At 43.9% G+C, this 27,995-nt stretch overlaps 1 protein-coding gene across 1 annotated transcript in view; it reads left to right on the top strand.

Moving 5' to 3' along the window:
* LOC100916736 overlaps positions 1-27,995 on the top strand; it is a 71,594-nt gene that overhangs the window by 16,996 nt on the left and 26,603 nt on the right. The window contains exon 3 of the mRNA XM_031968261.1: positions 23,904-24,025. Coding sequence (XP_031824121.1) covers positions 23,904-24,025 — 122 coding nt within the window. The remainder of the gene's footprint in view (positions 1-23,903; positions 24,026-27,995) is intronic.

Below are 27,995 nucleotides of genomic sequence, written 5' to 3'. Positions count from 1 at the left end.
GAAGGAGTTATTATTGAGTCTGGAGTCATCCAGCTCTCCCTTGGTCTCAAACCCCTTTGTTTTTTCCCATCCACCACCAGAAAAACTTCTGACTTCCTTTGGAACTGAGTCAAAGTTCATCCCAGAGTGGACCCCGATGCTTCCTGAGAGAAAAAGACAGAGAGAGAGGGAGGGTGGGAAAGAGAGAGGGAGGGAGGATCTGAGGGAACCAAGGAAGGGTGGATGTTGCTCTGCTTTCTCCTGGCTGTCAGAAAGGAGTCCCATTGCCACTTGCATAGGGGCTATCCCAAGAAGTGCCCAGCCATTTGTTCTGTGATGCTTTACTGTGTATTCATTAGCTACTTAAAAGTGTCCGAAGCTCAAAGGCTTCTGGGTTAATGGAACAGAGGAGAAATACTTGGTAGTTGCAGCAATATGGACTCTTTAGACACTTCTGTTTGATTCTCAGGACCATGGGCAGAGAGGGAGATGTGTTCCAGAGGGTGGAGCTGAATAGATGAGTCACATGGACTCCAGAAAGGAATAACAAAGTTGGACCTCAGGGAGCATTTCCCACCTGAAGCTTTATGGGGTTCTTACACAAACCCTTCGAGGGAGCAGAGCATTCAGAGGATCTTTATTTTGTCAGGAAATGGGGTCCGAGAGGTCCAGCGCCTTTCCTCAGGATTTTCCTTGTTGTTTGGTTATTTCAGTCAGACATGACTCTTTGTGACCCATTTGGGTTTTTTGGCAAAGATACTGAATTTTTGAGCTCATTTTACAGATGAGGAAACTGAGGCAAACAGGGTGAAGTGACTTATTCAGGGTTATACAGCTAGTGAGTGTTTTCTGAGGTTGTATTTGAATTCAGATCTTCCTGACTGCTCTAACTACTGCCCCATCCAGCTGCCCCCGAGGATACACAGCTGTTAAGCAACAGATTCAGGGTTCAAACCTAAAAGCTGCTCTCTCCACACCTTGTGGTGCCCCTCTGGGGAGTGAGCCCCTTTCTCTGTGCTGGCACTGGAGACCCCCCTTTGGAAGGCTTCTCCTAAGAGAGCCCTCCTCCCTATTTCTCAAGCAGCCCGCCCCTGAGGAAGCACTTTCTAGCAGAGGGGAGGGGGAACTTGTTTTTTCTCCATGTTGGAAAAATGCTCATCCCCAATCCTTAGGGCTCTGGCCTTTAGGCTGCATTGTGTCCATAGGCCAAAGCGCTCAGGATTTTATTATTAATTCTCTCGGAACAAACCCTGGCCCTCGTGTGACAGAGTCTCCTGTCCAGCTCTTCAAAGCACCCAGAGACAAGTGATTAGTTCTCTCCTATTAATAAGCAGTTTCCCTTCCTTTTCCTCATTCTCTAGCATTCTCCTCAGACCCCACCCAACCTGGGAAACTCGTTCAGGGGAGTCTGGGGATTCCACCCCGTTGTGTTTTAACCCCAAAGGTCTGAATGGAAGGGGATTCCCCCTTTTGTCTAGATTGCCCTAGACTGGATGGTATGGGTGAAGAGAATTGACCAAGATTACTCAGTCATATTTCCCTAGTTGTCCAATTCACTAAAACAAGTGTACCTCTCATTATAATATCCATTCTCTTATTACTTGCTAACCAATCAGAGCTGGGGGCCACACTTAGGACCGCCTGCCCTTCTAAAGTCACGGAGGCAATGAGTGGATTTTCCCGGAGGCCTTGGCTATTTGAGAGAGCCACTGGGCCTTTCATTAATGATTGCTAGCATGATGACAAAACAATTAATTACCAGAAACTTTGGATGTATCACAGAACAAAGGAGAAGTTGCCTTCTCCCCTCCAAGAGCTTTGGCAGGAAAAGCACAGGCCTGGCCAGGTGGAGGCTGCTGCTTGGACTGAGAGGCTTCTTTAGGGGCTGGGGGCTGTTGCCCCTAGTTCCGGGTCATTCTCTGGCTTTGGCTTTCCATTCCTCCCCACCGCACCTCTGTCCTCCCCTGGATGGCCTTATACCGACCTCGTATACACTTTATGGATATCAATAGATGGACTTGCCATCTCTTCCCAGATGACACAGTGTTCAGGAGGCATCCATCACCTCAAGAGCAAGGGTGAGCTTGCCTTCGTTTCCCAGGTGTCTCTAGTCCAATACCGGTCACAAAGCTGGTGTTCAAAAAATGCTGATGGATTTGATTTGCCTCCTGTGGTCCCAAAGAGAAGTTTTTCCTGGTAGGGAAAGTCCTGATGGGACTGAACACTAGACTCCCAGGAAATCCACTCAACACCTGTATGACCTTAGAAGGGTAGGTGCTCCTAGGTGTGGCAATCAGTTCTGAGGGGTTAGCGAGTAATGAGAGAATGACTATTGTAATGAGATGTACGCTTATTTTAATGAGGATCTGGACAACTAGGGGCATGTGCTGAACACACATTTCTTCAACGAGCCCTTTGAGAGCAAGGACCCATTGAGTTTTGCCCTTCTGTCCCCAGCACTTCTTAAAGTTATTGTGAAGATCAAAGCAGGTAACAAAGGGGCACAAAGCCATAGCTCTCACTTTCTCTTCTGGAGTCACCAGAGTTGCATTTCTCTAACAGTGATTTAGAGCATTTTTCATATAACTATAGATGGTTTTAATGTCGTCATCTGAAAATTCTCTGTTCCTATCCTTTGACCATTTCTCAATTGGGGAATAACTTGTATTCTTATAAATTTGGCATATTTCTTTATATATTCTAGAAATGAGGCTTTTATCAGAAACACTAGCTGTAAAAATTTCCCCCGGCTTTGTATTTCCCTTTTAATCTTGTTTGTGTTGGTTTTATTTGTTCAAAATCATTTTAATTTAATGTAACCAAAGTTATCCATTTTGCATTTTATTGTATTCTCTAGTTCTTCTTTGGTCATATATTCCTCCCTTCTCCAAAGATCTCCTAGGTAAATTATCCCTTGTTCTCCTAATTTGTTTATGGTATCATCATGTACTCATTTTGACCTTATTTTGGTTTGGGGTGTGAGATATAAATCTATGCTGACTTATTTTCAAGCTTTCCTAACAATTTTTGTCAAATAGTGAGTTCTTATTCTAGAAGCTAGAGTTTGGGGGTTTACAAATGCTAGATTGTTTTAGATCTTGATTATTGTGTCAGGTGTATCTAATCTATTCTACTGGTCCACCACTCTATTTCTTAGCTAGTACTAAATAGTTTTGATGACTGCTGTTTTATACCACAGCTTTAAGTTTGGTTCTGCTAAGTAGCCATCCTTTATACTTTTTCATTAATTTTCTTGATATTCTTGAAGATCAAAATCCTCTAGATGAATTTTGTTATTAGTTTTCTAGTTTTATAAATTTTTTTTGGCAGTTTGATTGGTATACCACTGAACAAGTGAACCAATTTAGTCAGAATTGTCATTTTTATTGTATTAGCTCAGCCTAGCCATGAAAATTGATATTTTTCCAATTATTTAGATCTGATTTTATGTATGTGAGAAGTGTTTTGTAACTGTGTATACTCTTTGATCCAGAGTGTCTCTATTAGGGCTGTATCCCAAAGAGATCATAAAAAAGGAAAAGGACTCACATATGCAAAAATGTTTGTGGCAGCCCTTTCTTTAGTGTCAAGGAACTGGAAGCTGAGTGGTTGTTCATCAGTTGGAGAATGGCTGAATAAGTTATGGTATATGAATGTTATGGAATATTATTGTTCTGTAAGAAATGGTTGGCAGGATGAATTCAGAAAGGCCTAGAGAGACTTACATGAACTGATGCTGAGTGAAATGAATAGAACCAGGAGAACATTGTACACAGCAAAAGCAAGATTATATGATGATCATTTCTGATAAACATGGCTATTTTCAACAATGGGATGATTCAGATTTTTCATGGTCTCGCGAGAAAAAGAATTTTGTAATTGTGTTCCTGTAGTTCTTAGATTTGTCTTGGCAGGTAGCCCCCAAGTATTTTATTTTGTCTAAAGTAATTTAAATGGAATTTCTCTTTCTATCTCTTCTTGATGGGTTTTGTCAGTAATATATAGAAATGCTGATGACTTGTCTGGGTTTATTTTATATCCTGCAACTTTGCTAAAGCTGTTAATTGTTTCCAGTAGATTTTGGATCATTTTCTAGGATTCTCTAAGTATATTATCATATCATCTGCAACGAATAATATTTTATTTTATTGTTGCCTATTCTAATTCCTTTAATTTCTTTTTCTTTTCTTATTGCTAAAGACAGCAATGTTGAGTAATAGTGATGATAATGGGCATTTTTGTTTCACCCTTGATCTTATTGGGAATGCGTCCAGCTTCTCTCCATTACAAATAATGCTTGCTGTTGGTTTTAGATAAATATTGCTTATTATTTTAAGGAAAGCTTTCTTTATCCCTAGGCTCTCTAGTATTTTTAATAGGAATGGTTGCTGTATTTTGTCAAAAGATTGTTCTGCATCTATTGATATTATCATATGATTTCTGGGTTTTGTTATTGATAAGGTCGATTATGGTAATAGTTTTCCTGCCAATCCTGCATTCCTGGTACAAATCCCAATTGATCATAGTGTATTATCCTTCTGATAAGTTGCTGTAATCTCTTTGCTAATATTGTATTTACATTTTTGCATCAGTATTCATTAGGGAGATTGGTCTGTAATTTTCTTTCTCTGTTTTGGCTCTTCCTGGTTTGGTATCAGTGCCATATTTGTATTGCAAAAGAAATTTGGGCTTAAACATTCTCAATCACCATGGGATAACAGGGAGATGTGACAATGACATATTTCCAGCTCAATATCCTCCCCCCCCCCAATATTCTGTGCAAACCGGCTTTCTGGCAGTTCCCCATGTTTGGGTGTGTACATGTGTCTGGGAGTGGCCTCTTCCAACGTTTGTTTTTGTTTTTTAACATTTTCCTCTGGCTACATGGCTCACAGATCTGAAGTTGGGCATGAGTTCAGGCAGAGAGCTTCCCCCGGCAGACACTGAGGCTCCTGGAGATTAATTCTTTTAAACTTAGGAGTCCCCTGAGACTTTGTCCTTTGACTTTTACTTGGCTTTGGGAGTGGAGCTCTTCCTTTCCTCTTTCTTCATTCAAGATGGAGAGAGCAATTCTGACTCTCCCACTCCACTCTAGCTTTGGGTGCATCTCACTGAACAAAGATACCATTGTGGAGAGATGCTTTTCGCCAGTATGGACTGCCCAGAGGCCTGGAAGCATTCTGAGCTTTGCATTCCCAAGATCAGAGCTTTGAGGAAATCCAATTAAACTTTATTGTAATGGAGAAAACAGAACCCAAGACATTCAGCAACAAGGCCTTATAGGAGGTAGGAGGAAGGGACAGGATTAGACCCCAGGGTCTCCGTTTCCAAATTGTGGGCTTAAACATTCTTAATTACCATGCAACACCTGGGAGATGTGACAATGAGAGAACTCCAGTTCAATATTCTTCTCTACATCTTCTGTGCAAACTGGCTTTCTGGCTATTCCCCAAGGCAAGATTCCATCTCCCACGTCCACACCTTTACTCAGGCTGTCCCACATGTGAGGGATTTTTCCTCTCCTACCCTCAGCCTTTTGGAATCCTTGGCTTCCATTAAGGCTCCGCCCAATGCTGATCTGCAGGAGATCTCTCCTTATTCTTTGTCATAGTTCTCTCTCTCCTCAATTTGTTTTGTATGGACTTAGCAGTGAACATGTGTCCTCTCATAGAATGGAAGACCCTTGAGGGCAGGGGTTATTCCTAGTTCTGTCTCTGTCTCCCTGTGCCCACTGAGGTGAATGTGGACCCAAAGCCAACAGGAACAAATCACATCAAAGTGAAAGTGTCCTCAGAAGGGGAAGGCCCCAGACTTGTGTTGGCCCCTTTAGCCCTCTTCTTCCTGCTTCCCTAACTGTGCCCTAGAACTTCTGAGAGGAAGACCCTCTCAGGCCCTCACCCCACGGTGTGAATGAGGAGGAGCAGAGGGCTAAGGGTATGTTGGAATAGGGAGCCCAGGTATCCAAGATTCAGATCACCATGTTCAACCCCCGCAGACAAGGGAAAGGGCAAGAGCCAAAGGTAATTGGAGCTGAGAAGACATGGATTCCAATTCTGCCTCTGACACTTAATTAGCTGTGTGACTTTGGGTTAATCGCTCTACCTGAGGTTAAGTTATAAAGTATGGTCTTGGGCTAGATCACCTTGGAGGTCTATTTCAGTCTCAAGTGTGTGATCCTGTGATCCTTGCAATGTGTGTGTGTGTGTGTGTGTGTGTGTGTGTGATGTGTATTGTGTGAATAAGCATTTTTAGTGCCTACTCTGTCTTAGGCACTGTGTGGGCTAAACACTATAAATACAAATTCTATTAAAAAAGAAAAAGACAGTCTGCTCCCAGGGGGCCTATAATCTAGGAGAACAATAGGCAACTAGAAGCTAAAAGGGACTGGGGAACTGGGGGAGAGGGTCTGGTTCTATCTCCCAGAGTTATTGAAGATCAGATGACAAAATAATCATAAAATACTTTAATGCAACCCTTGGCACATAGTGAGTGCTCTATAAAATCATCATCACCATCACAATGGCATTATTATTATTATTATAATTATATATCCATTCTCTCTCCTTCAGCAACCTCCCAGCCCCAGTGACTCCCTCTGGCCCCTGCAGAGCTGCTCCAGCTGGGCACCTGCCGTTCATTTGTTCTCCCTGAGCCCAAGAGGGATGGAAGCAGGGAGGGGAGAGATGGCTGCGTGTGGGGGCAGAGAGCCAGGCTTAGATTCTCGTCTCTGTTTGTGTGACCTTAGGCAAGTCACTTCCTTCCCCTTCCTAGACCTCAGGTTTTTTTCTGAAAATGACAGGATTGAAAGTGATGTCTTTTGAGGGCCCTTCCAGCTGTAAGTGCATGAGCCCGAAACGGGGAAGGCGTCACGTCTGTCTTAATATTTTTCTTCTGCATCAACTGGCTTGTTGCTGTCACTCCTTGGGGGTTCTTAACACATTCAAAACAAGTTCTCCTGGTTCTTGATTTTGTAAAAGCCACAGTTGGCCTTGAGGGAGGCATCCCAAGTGTTGGATGATGGAGTCAGGACGCAGTGTTCTCTGGGAGTCCCCGTCGAAGAAGATCAGAAGCGTCTCGGGTCAGATGGGTCGGAGTTGAGTAAGGGGGGGCCGGCTTGCCCTTGGTTACATTTGGGGAATGATCCAGCTCTGGCTTTTTCTCTCTTTCCTTTTTTATTATTTAAATATTTTTTGTTTTATGTGCACAGTCATTTTTTTATATTTTTCCATATGAATCATATCCGGGGAGAAAAATCAGAATAAAAGGGAAAAACCATGAGAAAAAAAAAAACCAGAAGAAAAAAGTGAATATAGCATGTATTGATTTCCATTCAGTCTGTAGCATTCTCTCTCTGCATGCAGGCAGCATTTTCCGTCCAAGTTTATTGGGATTGCCTGGTGATCCAGTGCTTCCTGTGATTTCAAAATCTGCCTCAGAGAGAGAGGAAAGTAGGATAATGATAACCTGCCCAGCTGAGGTCATCTGCCAAGATCGCTGCTTCAAAAGCCTGCCCTGGAACCCTTGGGTTCTCCTCCGGATGGGTCTGGGAATCACGGAAGCCAAGATAAGCACCATAAGCAGTAGCCCATTTCTGCCGCTATCTCCCATGAGTCTCTTCTTTTTCTTTCTCCTTTTCTCTGTCTCTATCACTGCTCTTGTCAGCTGTTCTCTTTCTCTTCTCTTTCTTTTATTTCACCCTTTTCTCTTCTCCTGTCTTTTTCCCTTTCTTCTTCCTCCACTCTCGTTTAACTTTTTCCTCTTATTTTGTGTATGATTCCCAAACCTCCCCAGCTTCTTGATTGGCCAATTCCTCTTGGTGGTACCCAGAGTGTTAAATGTTTCAGGAAGGGCCCGAGCCCTGGCAAGGCTCCGCCTGACGGGAAAGGGGACTAGCCGGAGATGCAACCTGTATGAGTGCATGGGATCGCACGCCATTCCTAGCCTGGCACAGGAGTGGCTTGTAAACATCCATGCGGGTGCCAGTCAGGCTCGGGGGCAGAGGAGATGGCATGAGTTCACCCCAAGGGCAGCTTCTCTCCCTCAGAATGGAGGCTCCTGCTGGCAAGAGCCACAAAGGGAGCGGCCTGGGCCGCCAGCTGCCGTCTCTCTTTTCCAAAGCAGAGCCAGGGGCTGAAAGGTTCTGCCAACGGGACAGACATCTCCATGCTCCTCTGCCTACTCTCTGCTGATGGGTTAGTCGGTTTGTGGAGCACCAAACAGCAGCACCCATCAAAGCAACAGCACAACCCCTTGTGCTCCTTCAGCCCTTCCTGGTGTGAAGGCCGACTCCAGCATGCACCTGTCCTGGCTGGAGGCCATAAAACCAGGGCCCCTGGGCCCCCGAGGCGGGGGAGGGCCTGTTCTGGGACAGGTTGACTAGATGCCACCAGGGTTCCTTTTGGCTCAGGGAGTCCCAGAAGTATTGATTGGGCATTTCTGCTGCACGCTGAGGTTCTGTTCAGAGACTGAGGCTGGCAAGCAGAAGGCTGCCAAGTGGTGGGAGGGAGAGAGCAGGGAACCCATGGGCAGAAACACCCGAGTTCACATCTGGCCACTGACATTTACTTAATCTCCGTCTGCCTCAGTTTCCTCCCTTTAATCCTCACTACTAGCACTTTCTCCTCCCATTATTGGGAGGATAAAACTCAATGAGATTTGAACCTTCCACTAACCTTAAGATGATGTGGGAGCACTAGCGTCACCGTGACTAGTAATGGCACTTTCCATATAGCATCACCCTGACCTCCACAAGAGCCATTTGGGGGATCTTGGGGGTCGCTATTTGGTCTTGGGGAGGGGCGCCCTCCTGTGCTTCCCGGCCTTCTCTGCACCAGAGACGAGTCGGTCTTTGTCATGGAGCAAGAGTTGGGGGGCTCAGAAGGTCCCAAGGAGCCTCTGAGGGGAAGCTAGAAGCACGGCCTGGTCCTCATCATGGCCCTGTCAGGACTGGATATTTGCCATCCTCCCGAGAGCTCTGTCCTTTCCAAAGCTCTTGGTCAAGATCCCTTCATTTTCTCTGGCCATGGGTGAGCATCACTGGCATCAGAGCCAGAAAGGATAGTAGACGTCAAGTCCAACTCTCCCATTTTATAGAGGAGGAAACAGAGTCCCACAGAGAGTTCAAATACTAGACTTTGCCTGCAGTCCAGCTCTCTGTCCCCTGCCCCCCACGGCTTCGGGCCTGGCAGTGGGGCTCCCTCTGTCCAGCCCTGGTACTTCCTCTGGCCTGGCCTGGGGCCTGTGCCCCTCCTGCATAGAACTGAGCAGCCATGGGAAGGGGGCAAAGGCCCCCTCCCTCTCATGCTTCCCAGTGAGGACCCCCAGGATCTTCCACAGCCTTCTGGGGGTGGTTTTGGGCACTGCCAGGGCCTTGCCGCTTCTGTTTGTTTCTCTCCCAGTCACTAAGCAGTTGAGCGTCTTTCCCTCAGCCAATCCCTCTTCCCTGTTGGCGTGCCAGCCCGGGCTTGCCCTTGGGCCGGCTCCAGCGCTCGGCCCTTTGATGTCTCCTTGCACAAGGCTTGCCGCTCAGATGGTCCCCAAGCTGGACTTGTTTGATCCCGGGCGCCAGGCCAGCTGCCGTCAGAGAGAGCCCAGGCGTCTGGGAAGGGCTTGGCCCAGGCCAGGGGGGGATGGAGGAGGGAGCCCAGCCTGCTTCTCTTGCCCAGTTCACACAGGATCCCACTGAGGAGTTTTCTCCTGGGCATGGAGCACTGTCGGACAAACCTAGGGAAGAGATGCAGAGGCTCTCGTCTGCCTCCCGGGGTCCCCTTCTCTAAACTTTTCCAGGTTCCCAGGCCCTTTCAAAAACGGGGATCCCAAAGGATCATCTCTGGAATAAAAGGCCATCTGACCTTTGCTTGCAGATCTCCAAAGATGGAGAGCTCACTTCCTTGGGGCGGCCTCATCTCAGCCAGCCTTTCTGGTGAAGGCTCATTTCTAAAACCTGTTAGATAATTCCAATGACTCAGAGGCTGTTTGGGATTATTTCTAGTATTTTTATTGGTATATTATAGAATAGCTAATATAGTGTATTATAACTAGGATATCCAGTAGAGTAGATTAGATCTATATTTGTGTCTCTCTGAAACCGCTCACAAGACCTGGCACTTGCTGAACCTTCACAATCAACACTTACTGACTGAAGTTATTCTTGCCATTAGCCCCAACCCCTGGGCTCCTTCTGCTGTCTGGCAGGGGGCACCTTCTTGCCATTGATGAGGGTGGGACTGTGATGAAGGGGAGGGGAGGGAGCACTCATATGCCCCTCCCAGGGGCCCGGGAGCCTGCAAGGGGCTTCTCACCAATCTCACCTCATGGGTCACTTGGTGGAGCCCAGGGCCCTGCCAGCCCCGCCCCTTTCTTACTATCCTGTCCCCAGTCACTGCTTCCTCTGCCTCAAATTGATGGTGAGCTCAAGCTGTTGGGAGCAGGGAAAGACAATTGCAGAAGGTCTGAGCCTGGCTCTCCCCCCAGCTGGCCCGGTGGGCAATTGGCAGGTCTCGGTGTTCTACCCCTGGGAACATGGGCGTGGGAACACTGAGTCCAGGTCATTGGAAGGAGGCTCCGCAAAAAACCTCGCGAAGCGTTTTGCGACTGTCTGGTCTCTGGGACATGGCCAGGAGCCGCACTCTTTCCCATTCCCTGGATGTGAGACTTTGCCAGGATATTTTTCTGCCCTCACTAACTAGTCCATACCTCATGTGTGCCAGGGGTGGGACTTTGTCAGCCTTACTCCTTGGGCTCTGCGGGTGTGTGTGTGTGTGTGTGTGTGTGTGTGAGAGAGAGAGAGTTTGTGTATGTGAATGTGAGTGTTGTGTGAGTATGTGTGTGTGTGAGCGTGTTTGTGAGTGTGCCTGTGTGTATGTGAGTGTGTGCACATGTGTGTGAGTGTGAGAGTGTGTGTGAGTGTGAGTGTGTGTGTGTGTGAGTGTGTGTGTGAGTGTGTGTGTGTGAATGTGTGAGTGTGTGTGTATGTGTGTGTGAGTATGTGTGTGTGAGAGTGTGTGTGGTGGGGGACAAGCAGGGGGACAGGTGCCATCTGGCTCTCTGACACCACCTGCTGCTACCACTCAGCGCTCCTCTGGGCAGGCTCTGGGCCCGGGGGATCCCAGCAGGTGCTGGCAAACACTGGGCTGCTTTTACAAATCATTAATTATTTACCTTGCTGTGTTCTCACCCGTTTGCACCCCTGAAGAGATCGGCTCAGAGCAGCCATTTTCCACGTGGGGGAGGGCGTTAGGCTGGACAGGGCACTGGACAGCGCTCCTTGGGCATTCCAGAGGGGTTCTCCAAATGGTCCCAAGTCCCCGGTTTCACAGACGCAGGTTTGCCCTTAAGAAGAGACTGAGATCATAGACCAGCATTGTCTGCCCAGAGGCCACGGGCCCATGTCCGTCTGTCCAACCTGCCCATCTTGCAGACAAAGAATCCCAGACGAGTTGTCAGTGATTACGCAGAGAGCATCATGGCAGGACTGAAGCCCAGGTCCTTTGACTCAGGCTCCTCCTTAAAAGAATAGAAATTAATTGGCTCCAGTTTAGTTCAGTGGTCAAGCTATTTCATAAGCTATATAACTGTCTGTTGTTGGAGGAGGGAAACCAAGGCAAGGAAAGCATCATGGAGGAAGTATCTCAGCTGAGCCTTGAAGGATGGAAAACTTTCAGAAAGGGAGAGAGGGTGGTCCAGGGGTTGGAAGCCATTTGGGTGACCACAAAGAGGGGGAACATGGGATTTGGAGAATAGCATCTGGACCAGTTTAGCTAAAACAAAAAATAAGCAAGGGGGCAGACATTTGCAATGAGATTCTGTGGGGACAGACAAGAACTGGCACATGGTTGGGGCGGGTGGGAGAGGGAGGAATCAGAGATAACCTCAAGATTGATTCTGGGGAACCAAGAAGATGGCAGAAAGAGGGATGGGCATCATTAGGGGCTGAAGGGAAGGGGAAGCAGAAGCATTTGGTTGGTCAGTCTTCTAAAGGAATCTTCTGGTGTCGGAACATCAGGATGGAAAGGAGTTTGAGGTCATTTAGTCCAATCCCCCTACTGTACAAAGAAAGGAGCTGAGGTCCACAGAGGCCACAGGCTCATAGAACACCAGAACTCCAAGTTAAAGTCATCTGGCCTAGCACACCCATTTTACAGATGAAGAATCTGAGACCAGAAGTTTGTATTCCAGATCATAGACTAAGAGCTTCCAGGGACCTCTCTTGCAGAGGAAGCAATAGGTGCAGTGAGAGGTGTGTTATGGGTCCCATCCTTAGTAGAGGAGCTGAGCCCAAACCAGATCTCCTGCCTTCTGGCCCAGAGCCTTGTCCATTGTGAAATACTGAGAGAACTGAGGTTCAAGTTCTGGTCCTGACATTGCCCCTCTTGGGCAAGACACTTTCCCTCTTTGGGCCTCAGTTTCCTTCTCTGCAAAATGAGGAAATTGGACTAGAGAGTGTCTGAGGTCCTTTCTAGATGTCATCAATTTTGCTCCTCAGGTACTAAGTAAACCCAAGGGTGCCAGGCTCTGGCCTGGCAGGAGAGTTGCTGGTTGGGGCAGAAAGACAATGACGGCTTCCTGTCCGATGGCTCAGAAGTATCATCGGGGCGGTGGATTCTGTCTCTCTTGGTGGCTTTGGCTTTTCATGGGATGTCTCGATTTCCCACTCCTTTCTACCCATTTTCATTGAGATCAACAGATGTGCTTGGGGGGATTTACATTTTGTGGAATGAATGAATGAATCAGGGAATGAATGAATGAATGATCGTAGTTTGTCCAGCAGGAAATGTGTTCCTTATTCCTATTCTGTAACAAACACTTGGCTTGGGCCCCACACCCACTGGCTCCAGGAAGAGCAGAAAAGAGACTGGACATCGGTCATCTGCCGAATAGAAGGGTATGATGGGATGAGTGACTCAACCAGTATTCTTGCATGATCCAAGACTTATGGCGACTCTACTGGTCATTGGTTTTAGATCCCAGCCCATCCCTGGAGAGAATGTTTCCCAAAGAATAGCTGGATTGTGGTCTTGTCCTTTCATCTCCTGCTCCGGGCAGTCCCCGGTGAAGTTCTGGCCCTGTTTTATCTTCAGTAATGCATTTTCACGGCTTACATTTCTCTATTCATTTCTGTAGTATTTCCATCACTTGGTAGGCTTATCGTTGCCTCCCCGACACTTTGCCTGCCATGGAAGGCCCTTGTCTTCATCCCCATTGTCTGAGGCTCAAGAGAGAGAGACGGGGCTGTGAAATTGGGAGACGTGGACCCAAGGGACATGGGGAGGGTCATCCTAGGGCACACTTAAGTGCCGAGCATTTATGGAGTCTCAAACCCTGTGCAGCTTATTCACTGTAGACGTCACTGGGGACACGGGGCTGCAGTACTCGCTTAAGTAAGTGCCATTGTCAGGATCAGAATGGCATTTCCCCCCCCCCCATGTCATCCTCGCTCAATGGACCAGAAGAACACGTGGCACACCTCTGCACACCATTCCAACATTACAAGTCCCTGCTTTATTAAAGTAATAGCTCACATTATGAACCAATCCTTAATTACTGCCTTGGTTTGCCAGATATGTCAAGCTACAGTATGAATAAGACTTTAAGACATGCAAAGCCTTCAACACAAGTTCAAGCTGCGTGATCCTGGGCAAGTCACTTAACCCCAATTGCCTCAGGAAAAAAAATCTTTCCAGTTACCAAGAGCTCCTTTGCTTTGCATCCCTCCCCATCCCACTATCTCTCCCTGGGATTGTCCCAAATCTCCCATGGCTGCATCCTTCCTTAGCGAAGGCTCATTTACATGGGATCTGGCCCCTTGCTACACTTCTGAAGTTGCAGCTTTTTAGTTCATAGTACATGATTTCTTTAAGTGGACAATGATTGCTTGTCCCTTTTTGAAACATATTGCAATCCAGCTTGGTTAAAACAAGAGTTTTTGAATGAAGTTGTGTGGTGTTTAGCTTCCCTGGCTGAATAGCATCCATTTCCTTGCATAAGCTTTTGTCATTATAAATGATTTAGTTGGAAAGAGCCTTTGTGGGCAGGGATTATTAGGGGAAATCAATTTATTCCTTGACTGGGACATTTAGGGTTGAGGGAAATGAATATGATCAGAACCTAAGTACTTGATTAGCTTCTTCCTCCCTCTCTCTTCCTTTTATTTCTCCCTCTTTTCTTTCCTCCCTGCCCTCATCCTTCTTTCTCTTCCTTCCTTCTTTCTTTCTTCTCTTTTTTCCCCCTCTTCCCTCCTTCCTTCTTTTCTTTTTTCCTTCTTTCTTCTCTCCTTTCATCTGTCTCTGAGTGTTAGGAAAAAATAAGAACATCTTGTATGAATTGCTGTTAAGTCTTTATTTTATTAAGTGTCATTTTTTCTTTCTTTTCTTCTGAAGTGTTGTTTTGCCAGTAGCAATAGATATTGTTCTCTTCCCCTTTCCATCCCAAACCAAAGACCGGTATGTTTGGATCGTTGTTTGTTTCTTTAAGGAATGTTCAGTTTCCTTAATATGATCAAGTTCAATGGTATTGAATCTGTGTTGTTTACCTGAAGGTACAGAGGAACTTGAGACTTGAAGCAAAAGCTAAAATGTGTAACATGCCTTTGCTTGCCTGGAAGGAAAGACATGTTTAAGAACAATGGCCGTGTTGTTCATTCTGCTCACCACGAGAACCATTTATCACAAGAAATGTGAAATGGACATTTAGGACCTCAAAGGCTCTGTTGAACTGATTATAGTGAAAAAATAGATTTTCCTGTTCTGTGTGTGTGTATTGGGGCTGGGGGAAGGGACCACAGTTAGCCAGCAAAATCTTTCTGATAAGCTGTAAATAACCGTTCATTATTTTGAAGAACTGATTAATGTCACAGCTTCAATTCATGGTTTAGTGTCTATCAAGAACAATGGAATATCGACTTTTGTGCAGTTGTGTTTGTTCTTAGCTTTATTTTCTGGCACATCCCTCAAAGACCTTTGGACTTCACATAAAAGACCTTAAGTAAGCTATTGCTCTACCACTTACTGACGTTGGTTGGAAGTCCTTGAGCCTCATATCCTCATCTCTAATAGTTGAGTTAGAACCTGCTTGAAAGACCCGGGCTATGGCTCAAATGAGAAAATCAGTGGAAAGGGCTTTGGAGAATTTAGGACACTACACTTAAGTCACATGGGAATTATTATTGTGGCAACTTTATTTTTCTCATCTTTATTTTCTCATTTTGTTGTTGGTTTTCCATATTCTCATCCTTTTCAATGGAATCCCAAATAATAAAAGGACAAATCACTGTCCTGATACTTTTCTTTATATTTAATATTCTGTGGACTATTTTGGAGCCGGATAAAATACTGCTATTTACCATTAGATAAAAACATTAGGATGTAAGCTTTTCCTCTACAGGTTTACTGAAAACAACTTCAGTTTAACTAAAGCAGCCAACAGGATGATGAAGGCAGTGTGCATTTCATCGCTTCCCCAGGGTTCTGTGTTCTTCTGGGGAGTCTCTGCTTCCTGAAAGCTTTTCATTCTGTATTAGATTGCAGCTTTAGAACATTGGGTGATGTGCTATCAAATGCTATTTGGAAGTTTCCATTGGTCGCTTTTATTGTGGGCAGCATTGCCCCCCTGTGATAATGTCCTGATTCTAGTCCAGTTTATGTGTTGATTTCTTAAGGATATTTTAATGTTTATATTTATAGCATAGAGATTTGTCGACAGTGAATTTATGAAATCTAGAAAACATTGGATGCATAATCCTAAAGATGAGATTTTATATTGCTATTTATTTTGTAAATACAACTATCATGATATAGGTTTTTACTTTCCTCAAACCACAAAAGTGTGGTTTTGATCTTTTCTTTAAAAACTTATATAAGCTAGCTTGCTGAATTGAATTTACTGTTAATAGTGAGTAGTGAGCAGGGGCCTGCATTTGTCTCGGTAGAAGGAGCCAATGGGAGCTTCCATTAATTGGATGAGATGATATGACGTGGTGTAGGTCTTCACCTAAACATTTCCTCTGGAGGGTGGAATGCTCTCTGGTACCTTTCTGAGAAACACAGGGGACTCCCTTGATTAGTCTTGAGGTACTGTAGATGACCCGGAGATGGCAGATGACTGAGTGTCAAATGATGCTTGTCAGAGACATATCCCTTCCCAACGGGGTGTAGAAGTGCCAACAGGGCCCAGGTTTCCCCCATCCCTTCTCCAAAAGATTCTTTATTTTGCACAGACTAGAGAGGGCGTGATCACCAAAAGGATTTTTTTTCCTTTGTTCCATTTTCTCCATGCTCTGGGAAAATCTCTGAATATATTCATGGTACCCAGTGTATAAAACGGTTAAGCATATTTGATTTAGAACAGAAATTGTAGAGACAAAAACAAAAATATACAAGCAAATAAAACACTCAATTACCCATTTTATTCACTGATTACCCCCTCCCTCCAGTCATAGGGAAGAAAGGGGCAAGCTACCTGGACCTTGTCACTCCCACCAATGGCAGGAGCTGTTCATCAGGGCAGGTGCCATGGGAAGAGAAATAGCTCATTCAGTCCACGTGCTGCCCCCGAATTCATTCCAGTTTGTTAATATCCATTCCCAAACTTGCTGCCTCCAGCTGAACGTGAAATTCTGAGTCCATGGATTGTACTATTTTCTAGCATGTTATAGGCACTATGTTCCTTGTAAAAAATTAATTTAACGGAAAACCACTAAAGGATAAGTCAAATTGAACAATTGATATGATTAAACAATCATGACATTGAATCTAAGTTAATTGAGGTATCCTAGCAAATGGATTATTAAATAGACTAAAAGCCCAACCCAACCATGGATTGTCTTCAGACAACGTGTCCAGGTATGTCTAGGTTTCAGGGGCAGGCTGGCCGAAAATGGACCCATTTCTATAATTTCCAGAAGATCCAGATCCATGCCATGCTATTAGCAAATCTGACTCCATTTAGAAACATTGACAAAGATTGTTTTTCTAAAGATATTATATTATGTACAAAGACGCCATTGATAAGTGCAACATATCAGCATGAAATGTATTTGTACACAACGAAATGGAAACTAAATACATACAGGAAAATAACTAAGTTGCCTAAAGAGTTAGATGGGAAATGCATAGTGATGGAGGATAGCGATACCCCAGTAAGAGAGTGTGATGTGAATTTTAAACAAGAAAACACCAAATCTCTCAGTCTGAAGAGAGTGTTAGGAGGGCTTATTAGGCACTTCCAAGCAGCAAACAGGTAGTAGATGCCTCCTGGGTACAAGACCCGGTAGCACTGTGCTAGGTACTCAGAGAGAACTGAATGAACAAGAGATTGTGTAATGCTTTCCACTTGAAAACACCAGGAAACATTCAAGATTTTATGAGAATAAACCATGTTCTAGACTACAGAGAATATGCAGATACTTTTAGAAAAGGGGGAATTTTAACCACTAGATTTATAAATTGTTGATGTTTCTCCTTTGATACATCAAAATGCAATAAAAAAACAGGGTCGGAGACATGATCAAAGGGCAGTTATGTGGTGTAATATTAGAGTGCTGAATCAGCAGACATTTAGGAGCTCTGGGACCTGGACAAGTCACATAACCCTCAGTTTCTTCATCCATAAAATGAGTTGTAGAAGGCAATACCCTTTGCTAAGAAAATCCCAAATGGGATCTGAAGAATGGGACATGACTGAAATGATTGAACGGCAACAATAACAACAATAAATATGATCAAAGGATGCAGTCCAGGGTGGAAACACAAAGTGATGAGTTGAATAATTCATGAGTTCAAAAAAAAATAAAAACAATAGCAGATCACTTAGAGATAATGACAATATAGTTGGAGTGTAATCAATGCTCAGTCAAAATTCCAAGGCATAGTTGTGGGCCTAATGAACATTTTCACAAGAGAGGAAAATGGAAAACCAGTTAACCATTTGCAACAAAAGGCATTAGAAAATGAACAAATAAATAACTAATTATAGACACAAAGGAATTAAATTTTAAATAAAGACACCAAGAATCACAGAACAATTGAATTGGTAAAATACAACAAAAGCGAGTTATTTTTAAAGACCAATACCATTAATAAGCAATCAGTAAATTTAACCAAATGAAGAGACAGAAAAAAATTAATCCAATGTTCACCAAAAGCTAATTGTACTGAGGTCTATTTATTCACTGACTGGTAAATCTGGGGGCACCATCACCTCGAGGACCTTCCTTTCCTCCTCAGCTCACTTCTTCTGCCCAATTTCTCCATTCAGTCATTTTGCTCATACACATGGACCTTTCTCCTTTCCTTCCCCCTCTCCACCACTTTCCCAGCTCCTCTTTACCTTTGATTTTCTTCTATTAGAAGGTGAGTTCCTGGAGAGGAAGGATATTCTCAATCTCTCTCTCTCTCTCTCTCTCTCTCTCTCTCTCTCTCTCTCTCTCTCTCTCTCTCTCTCTCTCTCTCATTTGATTTCACTAGCAATTATCACAGTGTCTGACAAATAGCATGTGCTTAACAAATTGGATTTACAATGAAGGTGTAAGAATAGACAACTTTCCCAGCAGATAAAGGATGGGGATAGCAGCAGAGAGAGGAACAGTTTACACAATTGAATCTAATATTGAACAAACCTGCTGGATACATAATGTAAATATCAGTTGATACTTTACATAACTATATAATAAAAAGTACAAAACTGTGCCTTCACTTCTGGTTCAGTAATTTTTCTCCTAGGTCTTTCTTTACTCTAGGATTTTATTGAAAGTACCCCCCCCCACCTCCTTCATCAGGTAAGGAACATACAATAAACCACAAGAGCTGCTCATCAATGAAATAGGTTACCTTGGGAGCAGTGGGGTTTAACCCATCACTTCAAGAAAGGCCTGGATGCTCACTGACTGAGAATGGTGTAAACATGGGGGGATCCTACTGCACGTAGAAGGATTTTGGAGCAGATGGTCTCCTAGTTGTTTTCCTACTCTGATAGTGATTGAATGTCCAAGCTGATCTGGGGGATTTTCCTGAACAAGGAAATCATTCTCTGCAAAAGTAAAAATAGAAATCTTTCTTTATCAGCCCCAGAAACTTCATTACATGTTTATGCAGCTAAACACACATTGGGCATGTACGGACTTATTTGTGCAGAAAGATAACATTTAAAAATGTGAAATCATGAAGACCACATGGGTTCGGTTCCCTCCTCCCCCACCCAACAATTGGCTAGGTTCCTCCAGGTTTATTTGCCTGGCTCTGCAGTGGATGGTATAGCAAATGGAAAATTTAATAGAAAAATACACAGTCCTCTGGGGGATAAATATTTGCACACACTCATACTTACACTCACACACACATATATATATTTATATATATATAATATATACAATACATATATACATACATGTACACATATGTATGTTACATATGTATACACACATATATAATCTCCCCCTCAATATTTTTGTTGTTGTTGTTGTTCCAAGTGCAGCCAACTCTTGGTTATTCTGGGGTTGGGTGGATTTTCAGTAATGGTCAGCAATATTTACACACTCCCTAGTTTATAGAATTAGAAAGGGATTTAGGGCCAGCCTGTGTAACCTCATACCTGAAGCAAGGCATCCTGCCAAAGGTTATCATCAGCATCTTCTTCTAGATTTCTAGTGAAGGGGCCCCACATATTCCCATGGTGCTCATGGCTTGGTTTGCTAGGGTACTCTTCCTCACATGGATCCAAATCTCCTCACCCTCTATCCCCTTGACCCACAGGCCTTAATTCTGACTTCTAGGACCAAGGAGAACAAATCAACTTCCTCTTCCACTTGAGAAGATTCTTCTAATTCCAATTCTTTAAACTTTTGGAAGATAGTAATACTGTCCCCTTTATTCTCCCATCCCAAAACTCATTTCTAGGCTAAACATTTTAGGAGAGGAAAGGGCATTTCCTACCATTATTTGTAGTAGCTATTACAGTCCATATGTTCAGTGGGTGTTCAGCAAACAGAGTGGAATCTGTTAATGCCTTGGGAGGGAGATTCCTAGCTACAAAAACAAAGATGATTCTTTTAAGTAAACAAGCGACTAAATGAATTAATTTCACAAACAACTTGCATTCTAATGGAGGAAACTGGAGGAATATACTATTTTCTCCTTTTCATTCTCTTTTTTTTCTCCTTTTTTCTTTTTTTTCTCTTTCTTTCTTTCTTCTTCTTCTTTTTCTCCTTTTCCTTCTCTGTCTTCAACACACATCATACATATATAATAAACATAAAATAACTAAGTGCAAATATATACAAGATATTTGGAGTTTAGGAAGGGCTTCATGCAGAATGTAGACCTTGAGATGCATGCTCGAGAAAGAGAGGGACTGGAAAGGAGGGAGTTCTTTCCAGCTATGGGTAAAATACAGAGATGGAAAGTTGTCAATGTAGAATAATAAAAAAAAATCAATTTGGATGAAGCTCTGTGTTTAGAGTGGAAAGCAAGCTTGGGACCGGTTCATGAAAGGCTTTTAAAGCTAGAAAGGGGAGTTTCTATTTTCTCCTGGAGGCAATAGGACACAGCTGAAGCTGGTGGAGTAAGGGAGTCATGTGATCAAATGTGCATGTAAGGGAAGCTACTTTGTCAGCAGGTACAGAATGGATTGGGGTGGGGAGAGCTGAGCCAGGGAGAACAGTTTGGAGGCTGCAGTAATCTAGGTGAGAGGTGATGAGGAACTTGAACTAACCTGATAGTTGTGTGAGAGAACCCAAGGGGAGAGATGTGGAGAATGTAGAAATCACTTGAGCTGGCACCTGAATGGCCAGACAAGTTTCAGACCATGACCCCCCTGCTGTCTCCTCCTGTACCTGCGTCTTCCTCATCCTGGAACATCCAAGCACCTCTGTGGCTTTCTCTACCGACTCTGAAGCCTCCCCACATCTAAGTTCCTCCTAAGTCCTTCCTTTTTGCAGAACGGCCCTGGCCATTCTTCATACCTTCCCTCAACCTGTTCCTCTTTTCCAGACATCAAAACCATGCTTCCAGGCTCAGTGTCTTCATTCCTCATTGCTTAGTTTTCCAGTTCCCTTTTCATAATTCCCACAAATGCTGAAAACCTTCTTTTCTGGGTGTTTAGTAACTGTGGCTATGGGGGACAAATAATAAACTCTATAGAAGTTTAGGGGCGTGATCATTTATTGTTGAGCTGGCCCTTGCAAAACAAGCTGAGTAAATACAATGGAATGGAAGAGAATTGACAGGCAGTCAATTAACAAGCATTTATTAAGCACTTCTCATTCATCCACTGCATCCTGGGCCATCACCCACTCTCCTGCCACTGGACTTTGATGAGTCAGGAAGAGAGAGTGAGGCTGGACAACTCTATCTCACTTCATCTAATCTGTTGATATCAATGGTTCTCTTTAAAAATGAAAATGAAGGACAAACAACACACAAAATAAGAATGTAGGGCTGCGGAGTAGCCCAGTGGATAGAACAACAGGTCTGGTGTCAGGAAAAACTGAGTTCAAATCTGGCCTGAGACACACACTAGATGTGGGACCCTGGACAAATCCCTTAACCCGTTTTCCCCTCTGTTTCTTCATCTGTAAAATAAGAAATGGCAAAATATCTTTGTTAGGAAAATCCCAAATGGGGTCACAAAGAATTGGATGTGACTAAAATGAAAACAACTTTAAGACAACAATAAACCCATGAGATGGGGGCAAGCCATTATTTTATATGGGTCTCCCATTTGCCTCAACTATAAAAAGCATATTAAAGTAGTGTAAAATGGCTTTCAAGGAAGCTAATGGGACTTTGGGCCACATTAGGAGGGGCCTATCTTCCAAATATTGGGAGAAAGAAAGTGAAAAATCGCATGCTTCAGTCTGTTTTCAGTCAATATCAATTCTTTCTCTGGAGGCAGATAATGTGCTCCATCATTAGTCCTTTGGGATTGTCTGAGATCATTGTAATGCTGAGAATAACTAAGTCATTCATAGTTCTCCACTGTACAGTACAGCTTTTTGTGTATAAAATTCTCCTGGTTCTGCTCACTTCACTTTAGTTCATGTAAGTCTTTCTAGGTTTTTATGTTTCTGAAACCATCCTGCTTGTCATTTCTTATACCATAACAATATTCCATCACAATTATATACCAGAGCTTGTTTAATCATCCTCCTATTGATGAGCGTTTCTTTGATTTCCAGTTCTTAGTCACCACGAAAGAGTGACTTTATGTACAAAAACTTTCTTTAAGAACAGAGAATTACACAACACTGAGTGTTATGGATGAGTTCCTAAACACCTTCTTGGGTGGAATTGGACAGCACAAGGCAATAGAGTTGACCATCAGCAATCCATAGTGTTGAAGAACAACTTACAATTCATGTTTTGCTTCCCTTGTCACAAAGAAGAGATGTTGCTCAATCCTCTACTGATCTTTACAAATATTAGGGAAGCAGCTAGTTCTTTGAATCCACTTTTAGTCTAAAACATTGTTCTTTTCCTTTGGGACTTGATTATAGCTTTCTGAGACTTATTTGGGGGATAGATGCTGTCCCAGCACCCCTTATTTTGTAGTCAGCAAGAGCATCACTCTTCTGCTCCTTTGATGCCCTTTCTCAGCCATCGCCATCAACTCTACCTTCAAAATGGTGGTCCTTGATCTGTGGCAGAGTCTCACGGCCACATCCTGAGACGGGACTCAAATCTGATCACTTGGGTAGAACCCAAAGAATGTCCCAGCTAGTCTTGTTTTTGTTGCTGTTTCTCTGGGACTCAGATTTCAACTTAGCATAAGTATATGTATGTGAAATTTTGATCCCAGAAGATACAGCTATAGAAGGCATAAAGCCACATGGAAGATAGGTGCTGTGGAAGAAGTTTGTTCAGGAAATAACTAAATAACTTTTGGATTTTTCAACTGGGCTTTGGATTCTTGCAAACCTTATCATTATAATATATAAACTATGATCATGTTAGAAATATAAAAACATAGCAAAAATATGCTTAATTATAATCTTGGAATGGAAGAAATTCCCCCAATTCTGCCCACCGCTATTCTATGCCATTGCCAGTCCTGTGCCAGTTTTTACGTGCATGACTCTCTACCAAACACAGGATCAGATATGAAAGATGGGAGCCATTTGTTAATGGCTAGCCTCTGGGCTAGGCACCGGGGAATAAGAGAATTTTCTGGACTTATTCTCAAACACATCCTCAGAGGTTATGAATTTGACAGAACCAATCATTTAGTCAGTAAGCTTTTTTAAGCACCTAATTCTTCCCAGCCACTGTTCTAAGTACTTCAACAACAAAATTAAAACAATTAAACAAAGCAAACAAAGCAGATCCTGGGCTCAAGCACTTTGCCAATCTGTATTGGGAACCAGAATATGTAAGTTGGTACAAAATTGGGACAAGAAAAATTTGTTGGGAATTTCTCTAAAGTGTAAGCTCCTTGAGGTGAGGAGATGCTTTATTAAAAACAAAACAAAACAAAAGAAAACCTCTGTATTTCCAGTATCCCACCCAGTCCTTGGCTTAAATATTTGTTCAACTGGATGACCAGAACACAGATATAAGTTAAAGTATGATAAGGACAAAGGACAGCTCCAGATAATCAGGGAAGGTAAAACAAGCAAATAAACAAAGACGTGACTTTCAACTCTGTGGATGTGTAAGGGGTGAAGGAAATGGTCAGCAGTTTCAAAATGGGGGAGCATCTTATATGAGCCTTGAAAGAAGAGAGGCTTTTATTGGGTAGAAATAGGATGAAGAGAAAATTCTAAATGTGGGGAAAAGCTCAGGCAAATACATTGGGATTGGGATGCCAAGTCCAGTGAACAGATTGAAGTGCAGAGTAATTGGACATAGTATCATGTCCAAGAAAACTGGAAAGATCAGCTGGAGTTCATACATTCCCTTAGCGACATTATAACAAAATCTCTTTCTCTTTCTCAGCCATTTTGAAGAACCTCAGTACAGGTGGGCCAGATGAGCAATCTGCAAATTCCAGAGGAAATGTCATGATACCCCCCCATTTCACCCAGGAAGCCTTTTCTGAAGGAGACTTGCTTCTTCAGGTAAGTGGATGATACCTGTATCTTTTTCCTAGACAGGAATTGTGAAGAGGAGGCTCCATTGAGATCTGACTCATGGGGCACATTTGTGTCAGCAGATAGTTCACCAGAAAGTTCTCTGTCTTGAGATTAGGAAAATCTTATTTCATATGTAAAGCCCACATCCTTGTTTTCTTTGATAATTTAGAATTGTGATTGGCTTCAAAAATGAGTGTTTTTGGATCAAGCCAGGAGATCTGGATCGGGAATACAAGACACAAGTATTTTCCTGACAATGTTGGCTAACAATGAAACGATAACAGCTGATATTTCTATAATGCTTAAGCTCTATAAATTAATTTATATATGTTATTTTATGTTATCCTTCTAACAACTCTAAGAGGTAGATGCTATTATTACCTTCAGTTCATAGAAGAGGGAACTGAAGCACTCCAAAATAAAATAATTTGCCTAAAGTCATGAAATTAAGTAATATTATGGCATTATTGAAACCCAAGTCTTGCTGGTTCTTAAGTTTAATACTCCCATGTACAAAGGTCATTTGTGAATAGGGTACCATGCTCAGGGTGCTGGCAATGAGAAAGCTGATATGAAATGCTTCTTATACTCAAAAAGATTCCATTCTACTGGGTACCCAGCACATTGACTAGCAGAGAAGTAAATATTAAGTAATTTGACCAGAGAGACAGCATAGACATCAGGGAGGTTTAGGGAAGACTTCTCTTCTTGCATGAGTCTTGAAGAAAAGGAGTTGTGACCCAGCCATGGAAGGCAGCCTCTGCAAAGCCATGGAGGCAGGGGAGGGGATGCCAAGATCAGGAGACATCAACAAGGATTCTCTGGCTGGATATGACGCTAACAATTATTTAGCAGCGGGGAAATTAAGCGGGAAGGGAATATTCAAGACGTGGGGAAAATTTGGCTTGTAATCCATCCCAATCGAGATGGGATTGGGATCTGCTAGTCTGTGGTAGTATGTGTCAGTCTGGTGAAAGACTTATATTGATCATGGCCCTATTACTTAAGTGAATTATAATCAGGTCCTTATTTCATGAAATCAAAGCTTCTGTGATTCGATGATTTATAGAGTCCAAACCTTCAGAGATGGAAAGGACTTTAGAGGCAAGAGTATTGCAGTTTCTACTTACAAACTTTAAGTGATAAAAGAGCTCACTGCCTTACATGGCAACCCATGCCAAATATCAAGTCTTCTCTCGGTAGACTGCTTTAACATTAGAAAATACTTTAGGGAAAACTATAATTAGCCTTCCTCACAGCTTTCGGCCTTAGTTCTAACTTCTTTCACTCAGTAAACTGGATTAAAAAAAAGAAAACTACAATCACTTTAGAGCTTACCAACATTATTTTGCAAATGCTGGGAGTGGTGGTTTCCCATGAACATTTCCCTCTTAAAAACTCTTCCTTCTTAGCTCCTCTCTGGCTGGGAATGCTGGACAGAGTCATGAAGATCTGGATTCCAATCTTGCCTCTGACGTTTCTAAGTTGCACAACTGTGAGAGATGTCCTTGATCTCTCAGTCTCAGTTTTTATAACTCAGTCTCAGTCCATTTATAAAATGGATTTAACAATACCCATGCCTCCTCTCTCACGGGAATATTATGGAGCCTAATTGAGACCCAGAAAAGCCATCCCAACAATGATTGCAATCCCAAAGTGCCACAGGTCCGGGCAACCTTGGACAAGATGCTTCTCCTGCCCCTTAAGAGGGGCAAGGAGATCATTTGGAAAGAGTTCCAGACTTGGATTCAGAAGATGGGGCTCAGGCTTCTTCATCTGCCTCTGTGTGATGGTGCATAAGTCACTTGATGTTTCTGGGACTCAGTGCTGTCTGTGTAAAATTGTGGTTAGGAGTCTTGAAAATACGTGGGGGACTAGCAGGGGCCCAGCAGACTTGTAGAAAGGCAAACGGCCCAGTTTTATAAAAGGGGAGAGAAGAGAGTTTAGACTCGAGTTTGATTCCTGGAAATATCAAGAACCTGTTTTTACCATCAGCCAAATGTAGAGACAATAAATAAGCTTGGAGCAGCGGGAACGTGGGACCTGAATATCCTAATGTCATTTGCCAACTGCACTTTGAAGATGACTTCCTGTAGTTCATCCAGGGATGGCAGGGTAAGACTGGAGAGCCCTCCTTGACTCCAGCTACATCTCAGAAGCTTGTGTTTAGCCTCCCTCTTTGAAGGCCTGCTCGCCTTCTGCCTCCCAGCTGCTGTGTGGCCACCACCAGCTTAGGAGTGAGGGCCTTCTGGTGCCTGATTCCCTGGTGGGACTCATGAAGCCACCTGGATCCCATTAGGCTTTGGCTGACACTGTCACCTAAATCCACTCTCTTCTTGTTGCCTTGGGGCTTGGGGGTTTCAGTTATCTCCACCCCGAGGCCAGCTCGCCGCCTCCCACTTATTCCATCAGGACGGTTTTGAATCTCTGCGGCCTGTGCCACTTCAACAAGCTCTCTCTTTCGAGGACTTGGCAGTTGCCTCTCCTCCTACAAACTGGTTTCTTAACTCATGGGCTCTGTTGCCAGAGATGGTCCCACTAAGTCATCGGTTGCCTCTGAGGGACACTTTTTCCATTTAAAAACTGCTCTCAACTTAGCATTTCTGTTAATCCGTCTGTCTCTCACACATGTGAATGGCCCTTCTCCAACTGGACTGGCCAGTTAGCTGTCATCGCTTTGAAAATGAGACCATGGTGGATTATTTGAGCTGGACAGAATCTTAGTGGTCCCCTTGTCCACCCACTTCTTTTTACAGATGAAAAAAGAAAGATCAGATCCCATTTTTTTAATTGGCCACTGAAGTCACCACCACCATTTTCATCGTACTGATTTCCCCCCTACTGTTACTGCCCAACTGCGTGGGTCCTGGTTCCCACAGACTTTTCTCCAACATCAGCTAGGGGCAGTGATATGATGCGATGGCAATACCTGGTTCAAAATAAACATATGACAGAGTCTCATTGGCCATTCTCTTTGATAAAAGGTAGATTTATTTAGGGGAAGGGGTTGCAGAAAAACATAAGGGATATAATAGACACAATAGACAGCAGGAATGGTAAATCTGAAATAGAGTTGGGAGAGCACGTAGATTGTCATGCCCTCCTGCTCCCTCCTTCCATCCTCAGGGCCACAGAGTACATGGAAAAGCTACTAAATAGAATCGGGCAGAGCTAGAAACAGCTACAAGAGGCTCTGGCTTAGGGTCTGGCCCAGCTAGTGCCTTGGGCCACCCCATGGTTGCCTCCTTTTATTTGGCAGCCTCTAGAGGAAAAGAGAGCCAGAGGACCTTTGTGGGTCACAGCCCCTGGTGGGACCCAAGTTGGCCCTTGGTGCTTTGGGTGTCCCTAAGCCGAAAGCTGAGGCTGCGGATCTGCTCACTCTCTGCAAGTCATTGGCCTGGGTGTGATGGCTTAAAAACTCCCCAAACGATCTGCTCAGCAGTCGGTCTCAGGAGGATACTTCGGTAAAGGATTTTTGAAGAGATTCAATTCAGTTCAACACACAGGGTCCTTGCCTTTTGGTGTCAGGCTCCGGGCTAAGCCTGGGGGTACAAAGACAAGGCTGAAAATCAATCCTTCCCCTGGAAGAGCCAACACCCTGCTGGGGCAGAGCACGGCCTGGACACAGATAAATGTCCCCCAGGCTCAGGTAAGTCAGAGGAGAGAGATTCAGGGAAAGGAAGCCCGTAAAATGTCCAGAGGCAGAGACCGTGTCTGCTGGGGAAATCAGGGAAGACTCCAGAGAGGGCTGGCCCTGAGGGATGGCAGAAAAACAGAGAAAGCTTTGGATGGGTGGAAATGAGGACCTGGGCCATGTGAACGTGGGGAAGTGGGAGGGGTCATGATGAGTTTGGGGCCTCTTCGGACTGTTGGCATGGATCATCCCTGAGTGGGACGTGGGGTTATGGAATTTAAGGTGGGATGGGGGGGAAGTAGGAGAGATCCAAATTTGAGG

Source organism: Sarcophilus harrisii, chromosome 4, assembly GCF_902635505.1.
Source record: "Sarcophilus harrisii chromosome 4, mSarHar1.11, whole genome shotgun sequence".
Lineage (NCBI taxonomy): Eukaryota > Metazoa > Chordata > Mammalia > Dasyuromorphia > Dasyuridae > Sarcophilus > Sarcophilus harrisii.
The sequence above is the reverse complement of the archived record's forward strand: the minus strand, read 5'-3'. Positions and strand labels throughout refer to the sequence as shown.